This window comes from Sorex fumeus, unplaced genomic scaffold (assembly GCF_029834395.1).
Source record: "Sorex fumeus unplaced genomic scaffold, SorFum_2.1 ptg000020l, whole genome shotgun sequence".
Classification (NCBI taxonomy): Eukaryota; Metazoa; Chordata; class Mammalia; order Eulipotyphla; family Soricidae; genus Sorex; species Sorex fumeus.
In genome coordinates this window covers 20,750,189-20,770,709 of record NW_026606077.1, presented here as the reverse complement: position 1 = coordinate 20,770,709, position 20,521 = coordinate 20,750,189, and the positions used below count along the sequence as shown (strand labels likewise).

Here is a 20,521-nt window from a genome sequence, read left to right as displayed (position 1 = left end):
CTACCCACTGTGCTATTGCTCCAGTCCTTAATAAAAGAAGTTTATTCTTTTCCAGTTCAAAAATCTTAAAGCCCAGAACTGCAGATGGCCAGAGAAATAAAACTGGTCGAGACACAGACTGACTGAGCAGCTGATTACTGCTCTAATATTTGATACTTTTGCTAAAATTCTGAGAGGAAGGAATATTATCCTGTCGCCTACACCAACATTTGGATATATACTCTGTCTCTAGGTTTGGTTATCATAGTGCTACTCTTTCTAATACTGCTTTCCTACCACTGTATGTGGGAAGGTGAAGAGGAGAGGGAGGGAGATCAATAGCCCCATTCCCTGTATCTGCTGCAAAACGAGCTACTGCCTTGAATAATATCATTCCTGGATTATAAAAAGTGAAGCCAAATAGATATAAGAAGGTATACTTACTGCCACAATGATACCTATAACAATTAGGTAAATCAAATTATTATAATGCCAATATTAATGTTTATTTATTGTAGTATCATTATCTAGGTCAATAATATGGACATTAAGTTGGCTTTACCAAGACCACAAGCTATACAGTTAAGTGCAGAACTGAAACAAAGTCCCATAAAGGACTGTATTTCACCACCATGAAAAGAACTGGGGTATATTCTGACATACTTTGAGCTACATGTTACATATTCAATAAATCTTCGACTTTGAGGTCACAACGAAGTATCTGTGACAGAGTATTGCATAAAAAGGATAGACATGTTTAGCACTGTAGCACTGTCCTCCCGTTGTTCATCAATTTGCTTGAGCGGGCACCAGTTACGTCTCCATTGTGAGACTTGTTACTGTTTTTGGCATATCGAATACGCCATGGGGAGCTTGCCAGGCTCTGCCTTGCAGGCGGGATACTCTTGGTAGTTTGTTGGGCTCTCCTAGAGGGACAGAGGAATCCAACCCCGGTGGGCCGTGTGCAAGGCCCTACCCGCTATGCTGGAGTGATAGACATGTTTAGAGAAAAATTTTCAAGATCAGGAGTTATATTTATAACATTGATCATAGACCAAACATTTTAAACTTACAGGCCTGCAGAGATGGCACAGTGGTTAAGACACATGACTTGCATGTGCCAGATCACAGTTCAGTCCGAGGCAAAACATGGCCCCTGGAGCATCACAAGCCCCTTGCCCCCAGCAGTGAGTGCCATCTGCAGGGCCAGAACAGCACTGCATCTTCAGGCTTGATTTTTTTTTTTTTCAATTTTTATTAGTGAAACACCATGAGGTACAGTTGTAGATTTACAAATTTTTGTGCTTGGGTTTCGATTATACAATGATCAAATACCCATCCCTCCACCAGTGCCCATTTTCACCACCATGGATCCCAATATCCCTCCCACACCCATCCCTCCGATCCCACCCTGCCTTTGTAGCAGGGCATTCCCTTTTGTTCTCTCTCTCCTTTTGGGTGTTGTGGTCTGCAAAAGAGGCACTGAGTGGCAATCATGTTCGGTCTATAGTCTACTTTCAGCATGCATCTCCCATCCTGGGAGGATCTTCCCAACACCCTTTATTTGGTGCTCCCTTCTCTCTCTGGGCTGCCTTTTGCCCTAGCATGTGCGGCTGACCTCCAAGCCATGGAGTGAACCTCCTAGTATTTATCTCAGTTACTCTCGGAGAGCCCGGCAAGCTACCGAGAGTATTCGATATGCCAGACACAGTAACTCTTGGGTGTTAGTCTCCTATTTTGTTACTTTATGTTCCCAGATGAATGCAATCTTTCTATGTCTGTCCCTCTCTTTCTGACTCATTTCCCTTAGCATGATACTTTCCATGTTGTACCACTTGTATGTAAATTTCATGACTTCATCTTTTCTAACAGCTACATAGTACTCCATTGTGTAGATGTACCAAAGTTTCTGTAACCAATCATCTGTTCTTGGGCACTCAAGTTTTTTCCAGATTCTGGCTATTGTAAAGAGTGCTGCAATGAACAAACAAGTGTAGATGTCACTTCAACTATACATTTTTGCCTCTCTGGGATATTCTCCCAGGAGTGGTATTGCTATGTCAAATGGGAGCTCAATTTCTAATTTTTTGAGAATCATCCATACTGTTGTCCAAAAGGGCTGAACCAGTCGGCATTCCCACCAACAGTGAAGGAGTGTCCCTTTCTCACCACATCCGCGCCAGCATCGGTTGCTTTTGTTCTTTTGAATGTGGGCCAGTCTCTGAGGTGTGAGATGGCATCTTATTGTGGTTTTGATCTGCATCTCCCTGATGATTAATGATGTAGAGCATTAATTTTCCCTTGGAGCCAGGTAATAACCAAATGTCCAGATTTACCAGATGCCCACTGGCCACAATGCCTACGTATGTAAATGCTGATCTTCGAATCTATAGGCTAAGGAGTGATGTACTTTCAAATGGATTGGTTAAGAAAGTATATGTTGTTACAAATCTATTGGCTATGAAATGCGCGGGCTTTGCTGTAACAGCCAGTGAAGGCCTATATAAGATCCCCTTTGAAGAAGTTCAGGGTCTTGTCTCACCTATCTGACCTGCGTGTCTGTGTAGGTGGCTTGACCCTGGCTAGCCAGTCTTACAATAAACCTTGGTTGCTGTTTGCAGTCTCTGGAGTCTCTTTGTCCTTAAAGGGAGATTATGATCCGCATCCTAACACGGGAAGATAACAATGCAGAGTTTCCTGCCCTGGCGCCTGGCTGTCCACAGAGGGGCCCCTTGGAGGGGGGGTGCGTTGAGTTTCCCTCCCCACCCCAAGCAGAGCTCTGGCACCTGAAGACCTCCAGAACCAGCCACAGCCATGCTTAAGACCACTCCTCACATACTTGGACGAGCCTCACACATGAAGGAACCAGCAGAGGAACCCAGGTGTGCAGGACCCAGGGCTGAGATCTCCAAGGCTGCTCAGATCAGGATTGGTCCTCCTCCACCCAGATCCCCCATCTTCCAGTAGATAGGCATTACATCCACCAACTGCCTCTGGGGCGGTGTAATTCCATCAACGGCCAAGACCCAGAGACTAAAACCAAGCTCCTGGAAGCATGTGGCTGCATCCGCAGGCACACAACTTCTTATTGTCTAGTTCTCAATCTCGAAGAACCCGGCAGGCTATCAAGAGTATCCTGCCCGCATGGCAGAATTTGGCAAGCTCCCTGTGGCGTATTCGATATGCCAAAACCCAGTAACAATGATGGGTCTCATTCCCCTGACCCTGAAAGAGCCTCCAATGTGGCACTTGCTAAAATCTCAGGGCTAGGACGAATGGAGACTTTACTGGTGCCTACTCAAGGAAATCAATGAACAACAGGATGACACTGAGACAGTAATATGTAAAGAAGGAAATTTCAGCACATACACAACTCCAAATTGGCCCATTATCTAAATATAACACCTAAAGCACATAGGAAAAACAGAGGATGAATTATTTTTAATTTCTTAATGAAAATATTTTTAGACGTGTTACAAAATTCCTAATTTACTCAATTTAAAAGGAACCTTATGTTTTAAAAGGACTTAACAACAACAACAAACTACTTTTTTAAAAACCTTATTTAAAATAGGACAAAACAGCCACACTCTGGGGGAAAATATTTGAAAGTCATTATTTGATAAATACCAGTATTCAGAATTTATGAAGAATTCTCAAAACGTCCGAGCTCGCAAAGCAGTGCAGAGATGCGATAAAGGAAGACCTCAAAGAGAGGAGAGCAGAAGTACTGGTAGATGTGGCAGAAGCCGGGAAAAACATTCATAATGCCCACCTGTCCTTCGCCAATTACAAGACCAAGATGACTGCCCTCCAACGTCCTGATGGATCTATCATATCTTCCAAAAGGGCAATGGAGAAGATTGTCCATGACAATCTACTCAGATCTCTTCGATAGCCACGTCCACCTGCCGACATACCAAATTCTGCAGGATGGATATGTCGTTTCCAATGTTCTCCCTTCTGAAATCCGACACGCCATTTTGTCAATAAAGAAGAGAACAGCACCTGGACCAGAAGGTCAGACTTGAACACCTGAAGAACCTGCTGTCAGTACTCATCAATACACTGGCTCGGCTCTTCACACGCTACTTGTCTGAATGCAAGGTTCCATTCCAATGGAAAACCAGCAGGACTGTACTACTGTACAAGAAGGGAGACATCCACGACATTGGTAACTATTGCCCGATTTGCCTATTGTCTCATCTATAAGCTGTTCACTCGAGTCATCCTGAATAGGATTGGCAGAACACTAGATGAAGGAAAATCATGTAAGCAAGCCAGGTTCTAAAAAGGATTCAGCACCATTGACCATATCCACATGATAATCAAGCTCACTGAGGTTTCTCCTGGTGTTCAAGATGCTGCTCTGTCTAACGTTCATTGATTTAAAGAAGGTCTTTGATTTTGTTGAGATGGAAGCAGTCATTGAAGTCCTAGCCAATCAGGGCATTCAAACACAATACATCAGGATCCTCTGTGAGCTGTATTACGGATTCACTACCAGGATCTCACCATTCTACAAAGACGTGATCATCCATGTCAAGAGAGGGGTTCAGAAGGGTGATACCATTTCACCGAAACTCTTCAGTGCCACCCTCAAGAACATCATGCGACGACTGGAATGGGAAGGAATGGGAGTGAAGATAGATGGTCGGCAACTACACCACTTCCGCTTTGCTGATGACATCGTTCTAATAACACCAAACATTAGCCAAGCAGCACAAATACTGGCCAACTTCGACCGTGTGTGTGGAAAGGTCGGACTACAGCTGAATCTCATGAAGACAATGTTTATGAGAAACAGCCTCATTCCTGACGCTCCATTCGCTCTCAATGGAACGACCATCTCCGAATGCAACAGTTATGTGTACCTAGGTCGAGAAGTCAACATGACAAATGACCTGGCACCTGAGTTGCACAGGAGGAAGAGAGCAGCTTGGAACGCCTTCAAGAGTGTCAAGAAATAGCTAAGAGGACGAAGAACCTCTGGCTCCAGGCACATCTCTTTGATTCCACTGTTCTTCCTGCATTAACATACGCCTCAGAGACCTGGGCCCTACGAAAACAGGATGAGAATGCTATTCAGGTCTCCCAAAGAAAAATCGAAAGAGCTATGCTTGGAGTATCACGTTCCACTCAAATGTGAGAAAGAATCTGGAGTTTCGACCTCCGTCAATAATTAAGAATCAGGGACGCTGTCTCATTTGCCAAGCCATCGAAAATCAGATGGGCTGGACACGTAATGAGATTTGGAGACGACCACTGGACTAGAGCCATTACCGACTGGATTCTACGGAATGTCAAAAGACTGCGTGGCCGCCCACTTACCAGATGGTCACACTTTTTTGTCAAGACCCTGAGGCTCTTCATGTTCTTAGAATGAACAGACGCCATTGGGCTACACTACCACATGACAGGGACAAATGGAGACGTTACTGGCGCCTGCTCGAGCGAATCGATGATTAACGGGATGTCAAGCGATCTCAAAACTTGCCTGAATATATACCTAAAAGTAACTGAAATTATCTATTACATTTAAAGAGTATTTAATTTATATATTAAAGTAGGTAAATGCATGAGAAAAAGTTTAAAACAGACATTTACCAAGAAGACATATAGATGTCAAAACGTCCTCCAGACTCATTCATGGTGTCACAAATGGCAGGATTTTCTTATTTTTATTCAGTAAATAATACTTATTTAAAAGTATCACTTTACAGACTGTGCTTACACAGCCTCTGTACAGAAAACCAAACACAGCACGTCCTCTATAAAGCATACCATCAACTCCACGCTGGTCACATAGAGACCCCTCAAGCATATGTACTCTGACCCTGATCCATGAATTCATCTGGGGATGGAATGAGGGTGGGGAATTGGGCCACCCCCAGCAGTGCTCAGGGCTTATCCCTGGCTCTGCACTCAGGGTTCACTCCTGGCAGTGCTGGGAGGACCATATGTGATGCTGGGATGGAACCAGGTCAGTCATGTATAAAAGCAGGCAGTTGCCTTCACCCGTCCTCTTTCTAGTGACCAGTTCACTCATGAGCAGACAGGCCGTTTCCATGGCCTGGTTACTGTGAATACTGCATGGCATGGGGATGCAGGATCATTTTGGGACAGAGGTGCAACATCTTTGGCTGTACATATAAGAAATGGTGCTGCTGGGCTTGAGGGGGGGGGGACGACAGGAGGGCCTGGGGAAGAGTCAGACTTCCATCGATTTTGCTCCAGCGGGCCCAGTAACATTGTGAGACTTGTTATTGTGTTTGGCATATCAAATATGTCACGGGTAGCTTGCCAGGCTTTGCCATGTGGGTAAGATACTCTCGGTAGCTTGCCAGGCTCCTCGAGGGTACCCATCATGTTCCCACCAACTGTGTCCCAGGGTCCCTTCCCCACACCCTCACTAATTCCTACCTTTATTTTTATTTTTTTCTAATATCTTCTTGTCCATTATTTTCTTCATTATTTTTATTTATTTTTTTATTAGTGAAACACCATGAGGTACAGTTATAGACCTTTATTTTTTTGATAAATCATTCTAACAGTTTTCGGTATTTCTCTGTAGTTTTGATTTTCATCTCCACAGAGATGCTGCTGAACACCGTTCCCTATGCCTGTAAGCAGTCTGCATCTTAAGGTAAGTGTCTAGTCAGACCCTTCCTATCCTGTTGATCCAGCTACCTGGCTTTGACTAGAGTTGCTGAGCACCTTCCAGGGCCTGGCTACTGAACTCTAACAAACACATGGGCTGCAAATATTTGCTCCGGCTACCTCAGTCTTTCCCTCCATGGACTTTTCTTTTGGCTGCTGCTCGCTATGTGAAGTACAATAAGCCAGACCTAGAGAGACAAAACTCTGGGGAGGGACCAGAAGGGCAAATGGGTGTGGATCTGTAAACAATGACCTGAGAGGAATTCCTGACAGGAATCCTTTGCTCTCCAACCGCACTGGGCCTTTGCGCAGTAAGGTTACTCTCCAGAGAGCCTCTGGAATGGATTCAGTTTGGGCTATTGGAGGGCTCTACTGGGGTCCAGTTCTGCTCCTGCCCCCACACATTCAGGGGAGATATTTGTGAGAAGCTCTGGTACCTGAAGCAAAGGATCCTCAGAGGAGAGATACTTCCTCCTCACATGCTGAGCTTCTAGATAGGATTAAAGAGATGCTCTTGCCCATGAAGTACATAACAAAAATAGCAAACTTAGCGCATTAATCTATGTTATGCTGAGCACCAAAAAGTAACGTAATTAAAAGATTTTTCTTCTTTGTGAATGTTTTTCTTTAAAATTTCTTTTATTGTCATTGTAGTGGGCTGGAACGATAGCACAGTGGGTAGGGCGTTAGCCTTGCACGCAGCAGACACGGCCGACCCGAGTTCAATTCCTTCGCCCCTCTCGGAGAGCCCAGCAAGCTACCGACAGTATCTCGCCCACATGGCAAAGCCTGGAAAGCTACCCATGATGTATTTGATATGCCCAAAAGAGTAACAACAAGTCTCACAATTTGTTGTGAGATGCTACTGGTGCCCACTCGAGCAAATCGACGAACAATGGAAGGACAGTCATTGTAGTTAAGACTGACACACTTACAAGAGTATTAACATTTATGGTCTTGGGGACTGGAGAGAAAGTACAGTGGGTAGGGAACTTGGTTGTGCAGAGCCAACCCAGGAACCATCCTCTGCACCCTATCTGGTCCTCCAAACCCCACCAGGAGTGATCACTGAGCACAGAGCCAGGAGTAAGCCTTGAGCACTGCTAGTGTGGCCCCAAAACAAACCAAAAAATGTCCTTCAAAGAGATGCCAATCTTTGATTTAGCAACTGCATGCTTCTAAGCTTCTGTCGTCTGGTTACTTGTGTGTTGTTTGTTACTATCTAAGGAAATGTAATCCCAATTGCTATGTTGCACAGGTTCATTTGATAACTATTGTGCTCTATTCGTACTTCATGCAAAACATAAATATTATTTCTGACCCCGAAAACACAAGGAGGCAAGGACACTAACATGCTTTCTCTAGGAACTTTTACCCTTAAGGCAGGTTTTGTTTTAATGGCACCAGGGACCATTCTGAATGTTGATTTCTAGAGGCAATGAGACACCCCACAACAATAACTCCGGCAGATGGGTGTGACTCTGCCAAGCGGCTGCAAGTTTTCAAAGACTCATCTCTTATACATGATCTCTCCATCTTCTACTAGGAATTAATGGGAAGAAATTCTAGACAGTACAAACATGAATTCACATATATTTGATGATCACCAAAGCATGGGGAAAGTAACCAAAAGAAGGGGGGAGCAGCGAATGCCATTGTTAGATGTTAGATGTTCTGTTAGATGTTCCAATTAGGTTTGGAACATCTAACAGATTCTTCTGATCACATATTTTCTAAAAAGACACTACTAGAGCATTAAAAATGTTCAATAAAATTAAGTAGGAAAATCAGGTGTATATAACAATGCAATATTTATTTTATGGAGCAAAATTGATATATACTTAGAGGGATTGGAGTGACAATACAGTAGGTAGGGCATTTGCCTTGCATCTGGCTGACCCAGGGTCAATCCCTGGCATCCTATATGGTCCCCAAGCCCCTCTAGGAGTGAACCCTAAGCACAGAGCCAGAAGTCAGTCCTGAGCACAGCAGAGTGTGGCCCCCAAACCGAAATAAATAAATATTAAAAAAATAAAATAGTTTAGACATAGTACTATGTAATTAAAGCAAAGCTGAATGACAGCTGAAATTATATTGTCAGCTTTAACATCTACCACTTATTTGGAGCTGAGCCCTGAGAATCCCTCAATGCAAACTCCAGTTCTCTCCCACTTACCTGAGAAGGAGTTGTTACACTGATTTCTGGAACAAAGTTGTCCTCAAAGAAATTGATTATATTCTCCTGCTTCAGTTCCTTAGTCGGGGTGACTTTTGGCAGAGGTGGAACAGGGGGTCCTTTCCTTGTCTACAAAGAATGAAATATAAACAACTAGTTAATTAGCCAAAGATGACATGTGAGGATTAAAAAATGTCACGTAAGCAGAGTTCATGGAATACTAAGTACTGGTTAAATTTCAAAATTCAATGCATACAGAATTATAGTAAGCCCTCATTAACTCCCCTGTAAGATTCTGTAAAGCAGGGCATGAAGCTAAAGGAGAAAAGGAGGTACAACAAAATCAGATCCTCAAATAACATCCTTTAAGCCTGTGCCTGCCAGATTATTTTTTCTCATCAACATCATAACAACTTTGGACAAAATGAGGCTTGTAACGGATCTCCTCTAAGCCTACCTGGCCCAGGTGAAGAATGCTGTCTCCTGGTTCTCTGAGTCATGTACAGGGCCGGGTACCTAGGCCTTCAAAGCTAAACTAAAGCACTATCTCCTCCGGAACCAACTGAAAATAAATCATCTCTCACTTTTGCAGTGAACTAGAATTGAAAAACTGAAGTCGTGCAAGCCTGTCACTGGGATCATAGTGACCACTATAGACAGCACACTTCCCTTTCCTAATGGACGTTTAACCCAGTTAAACGTCAGAGGTTTAACTCAGCTCCCTCTATTATGTGTCTCTTCTTACAATTTTCCTTAGTTTTAACCAGACATGTTAAGCAGTTTTCAAACTTTGCAGTTTGTTAAGTTTTCCTTTTCACCTAAATTTGGTGGTAATCTTTTTCTATTTACCTTTCTCTTACTATTTTACTTGTTCCCTGAAATTTGGTTGAGTAACATGTGCAATATCGGAAGAAATGACAATCTTATATCAATAGAATGGTTTTTCTTTGGCTGTTCTGCATATCCTTTGAACTAGCTGAAAGAGATTTCCTAGAGAAAGTAGGATTGGATGGAATCTTGCAGAAAGGATTCTAAATTCCTGAGATAAGGCCATGAACGTTGCAGGGAGTAGAGACTGGGGAAAGAATTCTTGACATTCCCAGTCCTAGAGTACATGAGAAAATGCAGAAATCCACAAAAGGAAAAAAAAAGACCCGATTTCTTGGAGACAGTCCAAACATGCAAAGACTCCAAACATGCAAAGACTCCCATCACAGAGGCCCCCAACCAATGTCCCCAGGACTGCCCAGAACAGCAAGATCAGCCCTGATGGCATCAGGTCACCCCATTCTTCCACCCTCCAACACATGTCACTTTGTTTCTACCTGTGAAGGTGACCTTGGTCGCACGGGGGCAGGGGACGCAGGTGCCAAAGTATGATTAGGACTAGCTGTCGGGCTTGGGAGGGGTGAAGGCTCCTCAGGAGGTGAAGGTGTCTTTGCCATGCGGAGAGGACCGGAGTCACTGGATGGACACAGACAGAGAGAGCAAAGGGTCTTCCAGCGAGCAGCGCTGACTCACCTGGGTCACCATGCACAGGACTGCGGGGCGCAGCACACACTGCTGCAAGCTCCCCCTTGCTCTGGGGAGTGCCATCGTCTTTATGAGTGCCGCAAACTGTACCAGCTCTGTTTCTGCTGTGGGTCAGAGTCCACTCATCTGTTTAATCACTGCAATCCCCAGATACTACTGTTCACTTGACAAATAAGTAAAGTGTTGCACAAACAGTCAGAGAAGCCCTACAGTCACTCAGAAATTTAATTAATCTAAATTGATGCTTGAGCAATGCGTCTCCCCTATTCCTTCCACTGTGCAGGAGTCTGCAAGAGTTTTCCAAATATAAGGCAAATGAACTACACTCTTGATATATATATATATATATATATATATGTATATATATGCACATATATACACATATAAAGCATCCTAAAAAATCTACCTTGATGATTTAAAATTTGACATCAAAAGGCTTTCTCAAGATGATGGTCATGAAAATTCTGTAGGAGGGCTTTTTAATAAAATTTGAAAATCTATTAACTCATCAATCTCCTTCCCGCACCTTATAGAATAATTACCCAATTCAAATATCCTGACATGTACAAACAAATTATGTGCTGGCTGCGATTCACTGGCACTTTCTAACAACTCACTATGCTGCTGAAACAGGCCCAGATGTTTGTGAATAGCCCAAACCCAAGGACTAAGAGGTAAGTGGGGACAGCCTACTCTAAAACTCTACAGTCTACTGCTAGAGGTCTGCACCTCAGAATACATGAGCAAGTAAGCAGCAGCTTGGTGCACAGATTCCAGGAGTAGGGAAGGGCTGTTCAGAGAGAACAGATGCACCCCATGCCTGTGGCTCTATAAGCACAACCATGGGCTCTGTTGGGAAGCAGAGCATGAATCTGTGCCTGACAGAGAACCCAGTGGATGGACTCACCTCACCAGACTGCAGAAGGGCATTGAGAAAGATGAAAAGAGCATTTGTTAAAGGGGCCCCAACTTGCTCTCCACCTGATCTGACTCAATCAACATCGAATATTTCATCCTCTAGGAGAGAGCAACCCTGAATTTATTCATGTATTTTATTTCTCAGAGTCAAATACTAGTATTCTTATTTTAGTTCTTCATTCATTCCTAGACACAAGTTGATATAAGTCTATCTTTGAAAGTAGCTAACTCATTCAGATATTATTTTAAGGAAGAAGTACTTAATGTTCACATTGTGTAACTATTATAATAGAGATTGACAGTGCAGCTAATCCAAACAGCAGTGAATAAAACTAATGAGCTATACCCAGAGGGATTCTCTGACTGACACATGGAGATGAGGGGTGTATGTGTGCGTGTGTGTGTGAGTGTGTGTGTGTGTGTGTGCTAAGTGCATGTTATAAATGTCTGTTTGAGGCTATAGCATATAATAACATTGAAACCTTAAATATAAACCTTTGAGGCTATATAATACTTAGAAGTTGGCTTGATATGAACGTTTTTTGTCTGTGATCTTAAAAAACAAGATGATTAACCAAAGAGGTTACTGGATTCACTCAAATAAAGCAAGTCAAGTTAACCAGTCGCAAAACAGTCTTCTAACTCCCAGCCCAAAACTCACCAGCCTGCATTCCTTGAGAAGGACAGATTCAATATGACCCCCAGTCACAGGAGATGCTGGGAAGCCAGTTGGTGAGCAACACATAGAAGCCACCTTTGGATTTCTGGGTCTTTGGCACTTGAGTGCAAACTCAAAACAACAGCGTGTAATGAAAGAAAGAGTACAGTGCTTTCCAGGTCGGGAGAACCAGGAGAGAAGGAAGTGGAGAGACCTTGACTACTTTCTCTCTCTTTTCGTCAAACATTTGCAGGAAAGAAAGGTCAATGGCAGAGAGAAAGTCTGACTGAACTATCATGCGCTTTGAGAATTTCTCTCTCCACCAAAGAAAATAGCAAGTGCTCAGTAAGACATTATATATTTCAATTTCCATACCACTGCACTCTGGATCCATGGGATGCAGAGAGAACCAGTAATTGTCATTTTATTATATGACTGCGACATTGTGAAACAGCCAGTAGGATAAATACACGATGGCTGAAGGTAAATGTGGAAGCTGGGAAGGAAGGCTGGTGTGGGGCTCCAGGGGAATGGTTCTAATTTAGGCCCAGACAGAATGACACAATCGCACAGGCGAGCAGGGCTAAGGAAAGCTCAACACACTGCACAAAGGGACACAAGAGGCGAACTCGGCTCTGAGGAACAGGACCTACCTCGGGGCTCCCTGAATGGTGAAGGCCTTGTCAGCATGCTGGTCGCCCAGTTTCGTCATCACCTCAAATAGTTTGTGGCAAAGCTAAGGGCAGAGACACTTTTCTATTAGTTGCAAGTCATTCTGGTGCCAATGAGGATACTGTGCCAAGCAAGGAGCTTCGTCTTGAAAAGCTACAACTACTATGGTAGTATGAGTAGTTAGTTTCAGGATAACTGAAGTTGTGTACAAGAGATAATTTAAAAATATCACCCAAACTGAGTGGCCACAAACATACACACTAAAAAAATGAAAATATTTGTATGAATGACTTCAGAGCAGAAAATAAAAACTTACTGTTCTTTGGATCCTTCCATATAGAGTCACAAACTACTGTATAGAACTAAGAAAATATTAGACAATAAGAGCTGCTAATTTATCTGAATATCTACAGTCTAGACTATAATGTTAAACTCCCAATTTTTCCCCCATTCTATAATGTTAAACTTCAATTTTAAAATCTGGATTAAAAAGAAAAAAGACTGTAAGACAGAAAAATGAGAAAAAGAAATCAAAGAAAATTAAAAGCAGGCACTTATTTATTAGTTTTTTTAATAAGTAAAGTAAAGTAAAGTAAAGGCCCGCCCGTTGATCATCGATTTGCTCCAGCGGGCCCAGTAACGTCTCCATTGGAGACTTTGTTGTTACTGTGTTTGGCATATCGAATACATCACGGGGATCTTGCCAGGCTCTGCCGTGCGGGCGAGATTAAAATCTTTAAAAGATATAAATGTGGTCACGACATAAAAACTGTGAACTATTACTGAGAGTATTAAGAGATATGTACAAAAGAATTATTTTGCAAAATTTTGTCATTTCATTTGCTTCCAAAATAAACATTCAATTACTTTATATTCTATAATTCATAATGAATTAATACTCACCACTGCAATTTCCTTATGAAACTTGGCCTCGAGGCTAGAGACATTTTTGAAAGTATTGACGTAAAATCCAATTCGTCTACCACGTATACATATAAAGAGAAAAAATAGAGGGCAAAGACCAGTAAGTAATACTATTTTAAGTGGCAAATACATTTAATACAAATTTTATTTATAATAACACCAAGTAACACTGGATGAAGTAAATATTTAATTCAAAGAATAACCAAGCTTTCCTTTCATGTTGGTGAACAAAATAGTATTTTTTTGGTATAAAGCCTTTCCTAAAATGTAGTTAATATTATAAATTTTAGCCCGTATAGGGATTACCTGGATATTGTAAACTTATTAAATATATATTTTGCAACCAGCTATAAAAAAACCACTAGATGATTTGTTTCTGATTTAGCAGGTCTGAGGTGGGATCTGAGAAGTTCCATTTCTACAAGTTCTAGGTGGTACTGATACCACAACAGGAGTTAACTAATCCTCTTGGAAATACTCCCTTAAGAATTTGTTTGTACTTTAGGTAAATGTCTTGTAAGTATTTTGAGACAGAGGAGGTTATACTTGTTTGAAAGAAATTTTTTTGAACTCCAAACATCTATTAGCATTTTTCAGCCACAGGCAGCGTTTTCTATTGATGACAAAGATCTCTGACAGCTCAGAAACAGAGACTCTGTGACAAGGTCCCTGCATTTTCCCATTTATGACCCTAGAAGGAAATGTATCAGAAATGGATTCAATTCTAGATCCCCCCAGTGGAAGTTCCCGGTATCTCAAAGAGCGGGTAATTTGACAATTTTTTCTTCCTTCCATATCTGTTTGAGCAAATGACTACTCTGATTTAATTCGTATTGGCAGAGCAATAGCACAGTGGGTAGGGCGTTTGCCTTGCATGCAGCCAACCCGGGATCAATTCCTCCATCCCTGTTGGAGAGCCCGGCAAACTACCAAGAGTATTTGGCCCGCACAGCAGAGCCTGGCGTATTCAATATGCCAAAAACAGTAACAACAAGTCTCACAATGGAGATATTACTGGTGCCCGCTGGAGCAAATTGAACAATAGGAGGACAGTGCTACAGGAGAGTGCTACAGTGTTGCTTCAATGAGATCTTCAAAATGAACACTATCGAACCCTGATTGGTTAATTTGATTTCAAGCCTTAGTCAAAGCAATTAAAGACATAGCCACCAAACATATTAGGTAAGTCTAAAACATGAAAACACATACATTCTGGGAGTTTATAAGAATGTGACCATACACAATAGGCACCCATCTGCTTTAAACTGCGAGGAAAAGATAGGAAAAGGACACTCATTTGCTGATGAGAGGTTCTTTCTGTGTGTAGAATTCTAATATGCAGCAAATGATGTTCCATTATCATTAACATCAGAGAAGTCATCTAAGGACTTTCAGATGTTCACTCAATTCTCATAACGACTCCCAAGGTAGTGATTCTTTTTTTATATCCAGGAAAGAGGCATAGACATTAATTGTCTAGCATCATGTAGTTGTCAATCGAGGACCAGTAAGGGGAGGAGTTGGAATCCTGAGACCCTATTTGGGGAACAGCACTTGGGAATGTCAGACCCTAAGATGAGATGAGGGTCTGGGGCAAGAAGTTTGGTGCTCTAGGAAAGAGGATTTTCCAGATTACGAAGCATTTATGGCATGTACTTTCAGCTAATGGTGATCAGGGTGGTCTCTGGCATGTCTGAGAGAGGGAAAATGTAGGGAGCTCAGACCTGTTTTCAGAGAGGCTAAATCAGGCAGCATCTGGAAAGAAGGGAAGAGACTGACCCTGACACCTCACTCTGTAGCAGGACGCGGGTCACTGGATTATCTGTGGGAAAATCTTGCTGGCCACTGTGACAGGCTACCTTTATAGCCCACTTGCTCAGCTGACCCCAGGCAACCTAACAGCAATCCCTCACTGCCCTCCCCATTGAAATATTCAACCAAGGCCTATACAGTGTGGGTGTCTGCTCAGTGGTGGCCCAAGGTGGCCAAGACCCAGTTAGAGAACCACCTGTAGGGCTGTGTAATGGACGTATGTTCCATTCATACTTCTGAGAGCAAGAGATAGATTTCAAAATAGTATGTGGATGTGCAAGCCAGGGGTGTTTAAAAGATCAGAAATTAACAGCCTGGACAGAAACATTGAAAGGAACCGAGAAGAGAAACAGCATGTCCCAAGCCTGCAAGGAACACATGGGGGAGAAGGCAAGAGAATGAAAGACTGGGAGCCAGGGGTGCCGCTGGGGGCAGGTGGTGCTACGATTTTATCGGATTTTTTTTTTTTGGCAATCTGATCATCAAAACCCTATTGAGATCCATGAATTTTAATTGTACACAGAACTCAGATGTCCAAGGGATATGCCCAGCATGTGCATGCTGAATGAAAGGTTCATACAATATAGCTCTGATGCACACAAACTGCTCCCATGTAACCAGACCTTTGCTTTCCCTCAACTTTAAATGTCTTTAAACCAAGGGCCAGAGTGAGAGTATGGCACAGACGGGCATCTGTCTTGTACACACTGACCCGAGTTCAATACCCAGCACCCCAGAGGGAACCTCAGGAGTGATCCCTGAGCACAGCCGGGTGTGGTCCAAAACAAAAAACTAATAATACAAACAAGCAAAAAGCCACAAAAGTCTTTAAACCAAATCTGTGTAAATTGGAAGACAAAAAGCTAGCATTTCACTGACTTTCAAATTTATATTAATTAATACTGATTATACTCAATCATTGTTTTCTTTTTTTCTTTTTCTGAGCCATCTATTCATATTTTTGATGTATACATATTTTTCTTATTTCTTTATTTGCAGACAATTTTCTTTTAAACATACTGAGCTTGAATGCATTCAGGCAAAACAAGAATCCCCATTCTTCTTTAAATTTTATTTTCTGATATACAGCATATCTTTCCTTGTTTACAGTGATGATTATCTAGAGCAAAAACTGGCGTAGCACCTGAAATAAACACTTTATGTAGAATTCACTGTCACTGTCCTCCTATTGTTCATCGATTTTCTCGAGTGGCCCCAGTAACGTCTCCAGTGTGAGACTTTTGTTGTTACTGTGTTTGGCATATCAAATACATCACGGGTAGCTTGCCAGGCTTTGCTGTGCGGGCGAGATACTCTCGGTAGCTTGCCAGGCTCTCCAAGAGGGGTAGAGGAATAGAATTCTGGTTGGCCATGTTGGCTACATGAAAGGCAAACACCCTACTCGCTGTGCTGATAACTAAAAATATTTATATTTATCTAATATATTGTGGTTTATCTTTAGAATTTAATAATTAATTCATTGAGAATGTATTTGATTTTTTTACAAATGGCTCAATGTCTCTGATATAAGTCATCTAATTTTCGGTAATTTTCTCTAACTTATGAAATCAGAGACTAGTTCACTACTAGTTGATCTAGCACCGGATGCAGAGCAAGCAACAGGAAATACTCCAAGACTGAATGAAGAAATGAACAATGAGGAGCCAATGAAAGAATCAGTCTATACATTCTGTGCACATTCTGATTATAACCATGGCTTAGAAAATAAACAACAAACAGCCCAACACTGATATTACCAGCACTAAAACAGATGATGACAAGGCATGTCAGGTTCTAAATTTAAAGATTATCTACTTGGAAAGTTTCAAGTTTCTCAGAAACGGAGACTCTGGGACATCACCACTTCCTCAAGAGTTGACAGAGAGCTTCAGCTCCTTCTGCCCAGTTGTCAAGAGTCAATTTCTTTATTAAGCCCTTTCCTTCTTTGGGAACATTAGCAAGAATTAGAAGCAAGCTGAATACAACTACGGTTTGCAAGCCACGATCCTCTCTGCCCTGCAGATGCCAAGGGAAAATTCCTCGGGAGGATCCCTGCCACATTCTTGCCCCTGCAACAGGGGAGGCAGCCCTTCTCCTGTCACACTTCTAGGTGGGGGACAAAAGTCTCCTTCAGTCCCTTATCTGCTGAGCTCATTTAAATGCCCATTTCTGAGACTCATGCCCCCCATTCTAGCTTTCTCACAGCTCACCCATCAATCCCATGCCCCCGAGTGACCCCACTGACTGTCTACAATGACAGATTATTTCACCAAACTTAACATCAGCAGATAGCATGAATATGATCATGCAGCCATAAAACCCAACAACTCCAAATCTGCTGACTCCTGTGATGCCAGAATCCTTAGATTGTGTTCTGTGAGGATTTACTGTTTCCAGACCCAGATCTTACTACTACTTATGAATGAAATGAAGAAATCCAGTAGCCTACCCACTAATCTCATTTCCCAGGCCACAAGATCATTTAGTCACTTCCAACCTTCCACTATTTTTTTTATCTCTGAGATCACTGTCCCTTTTCTTATGGGCTGATGCTCTTCTTAAAATTAGCATTTTGCTTTATCAAGCAAGAGCTGGTGGGCATATGAATCACTGTGCTCAGCCCTGTCAGGACCCCAGTCCTAGGAGTTCCTCACATGCCGAAGCACCTCGGACCTAGAGCACCCTACCTTTGCCACTGCCATCTTCTCGAAATGCCAGAAGCTCATCTTCAAAGGATTCTATCCTTCTAGCTGCTGCTTCTCGTACCACTTCCTTATTTTTAGCTTTGAGGCATCTTATTATTAAAAAAAAATAGTACTCATACAAAAACTAGTAAGACAGAGCTTAAAATTCAGGCTTCAATTCTTAGCTTTGACTTTTAGTAATCTTTAGCTTCATTGCCTTGGTTGCTCTATAGGGAGGGTCTCCTTTGACTGGGCAATTTAAAAGTATATAGTTCATCATTGATGAGCATCTCTTATCTTGCCTTTACCGGGAGGAAGAGAGATGCCGAGTGATAATGCAACTTCTGTTTTGTCGTTGTGATTTCATAGGCACCTCTGTGACAGGCACACTGACAGCAGATCTCAGCAGACTTGGAGATTCCATCTGTTTCACAGCGGCCAGCAAAACCTGGTTGGTCCAATTGCTGGCACTGAGCAGGCCACGGTGAGTACAACACATTCCACCCACACAGCGCCGCCACCAACCCAAGCCCCCGCAGGAAAGGCTACTGCCACTATTTTTCTTGCTCACCAGATTCTCAAAACAGCAGACAATACCCGATGTTTCTGCTTCCTTATGCCCAGAATCCCACTGCCCACAGCAGGGCTTCTGACCCCACTAGCAACAGAACCTTCTCTGGAAGTTCACTACAGACATTGTATTTCAACATTTCCATGTTGGGTTCATGGTTTCATTTATTATTGAATAACCAGATATTTTATTTTTGGTTTGGAGGCCACAGCCTGTAGTACTAAGGCTATTTCTGACTCTGTGCTCAGGAGTGACTCCTGGCAGTGCCTTTGGGACTCTGCGTCCATATGTGGTGCTAGGGAATCCAGCTAGGGTTGACCACACGCAAGGTAGATACCTTTCCTCCTGTACCAACTCTCCAGCCAACTTATCATTTTTTTAAAAAAAAATACTGTGTTTCAGGAGTATCACATTGCACTCAGACACATATATACCACACTTCACTCCCCAACAAAGGACTAATACTACCCACCACTAGCTAACTGTACCTCAAGCACCCAAGCCCTCCTCCGCCTGCTGCTATTACCGTGGTTACTACCTCAGTAAGGAACAACTGTTTTGTTACTGTGTTTGCTTTGATTCTCTATATGCCACACGTGAGTGAAATCATCAGCGTTTGCATCTTCATTCCTCACCGCGATCTCTCTGCTAGAACACTCTGACTTTTAGAATCACCTTCACTCTTGCATTTTAAATCCTTGTATTCTAGTCCTCTTCATGGCTATCTTCTAGATCTCTGGGGATTTTTTTTCCTCAGACTCTTCTGCAGCGTTTCTCCATGCATATTCCTTAAATATTGGTCCTTTCAAACACTCTGTCTTTGGTCCCCATCTTGCCATTTGATCTTTCTGATTTCTTCATCAAACCTTAAAGCATCAGCTACTATCTGTAGGTTATAATAAGCCCTTTAGCTCTAAACTTTTGCTCAATAAACATACTCTTTTCGGTTTCTTAAAAATTCTTCAAAGTTGTCATGTATAAAATGGGCCTCAGCATTCTCTAACAGTGTCCTTTTCCCCATCAATTACCATATATTGGTGAGCACTCTGGAAGGAGCCTTCCCCAGCCAGAGAGAGCCAATCCATGCTGCTCTCTCTTACCTCGTTTCATTATTTACACTGGATTTGTTTCCTGGTATTTTATTCTTTATTTCTGTTCTTGGTAACTGCTCTTCCTCGCCTTCAATGTGAGCTCCAAGAAAATCAAAATGAGGAGATTTACAGGCTCTTTGGTAACTGAAGGAGTGCGTGGCACAGAGTGCGTGGCCCACCTTCAGTCCCCGAGCCTGCCTCTCTCTGCTTTACTGCAACCTGCCTCCTCGTGAAGGTGGCGAAGGTCAGAGGAACAGGATGGTTCTCAAGCCCACATAACTGCTTTTATCTTCACGCCTTTATTTAAGGTCTGTCTCTGCCTAAAACAGCCTCTTCACTAAATAATGCTTTAATCATTTATCAACATTTAGCAAAAGAAGCCCCTCCCTCTTTGTTGCAGGTAGCTACCAGCTTTAATTATAGACTCCCAAATTTAGAACATATGAAATAACCTAGTATTCTATGTTTTACAATTAAACCTACATATTCCTCCATGAAGAAAATGAAATCATCTCTCCCTTATAAATCAGTTTCTGCTTTCTATATATGTAAATGATGGAAGAGTAGAAGAGGGAACATAAGATGGAGTGAAAGTGATTAGCAAAATGGTTAGCATATGTACTATTTTTATCAGTACTGAAACAGACAAATGGATTACACAAACTGATCCTAAGACAGAGACTGACACATGGATAAACTCCCCCAACACACACACACACACACACAACACACACACACACACACAGCATCCACATAAAGACTGTTCACAAAAGAAAACACCTTCTATTCCCAGTCTTAAATAAGTTTAAAATAAAAGAAACTTTCTTTATCCTAAGAGCAACT

General features: G+C 42.3%; 1 protein-coding gene across 1 annotated transcript in view; it reads right to left on the bottom strand.

Annotated features, from left to right (window-relative positions):
- AMPH (amphiphysin) overlaps positions 1-20,521 on the bottom strand; it is a 262,010-nt gene that overhangs the window by 53,454 nt on the left and 188,035 nt on the right. Inside the window, exons 8-11 of the mRNA XM_056113455.1 lie at positions 13,500-13,575; positions 12,578-12,660; positions 10,141-10,279; positions 8,816-8,944 (exon numbers count right to left, since the gene is read on the bottom strand). Coding sequence (XP_055969430.1) covers positions 8,816-8,944; positions 10,141-10,279; positions 12,578-12,660; positions 13,500-13,575 — 427 coding nt within the window. The remainder of the gene's footprint in view (positions 1-8,815; positions 8,945-10,140; positions 10,280-12,577; positions 12,661-13,499; positions 13,576-20,521) is intronic.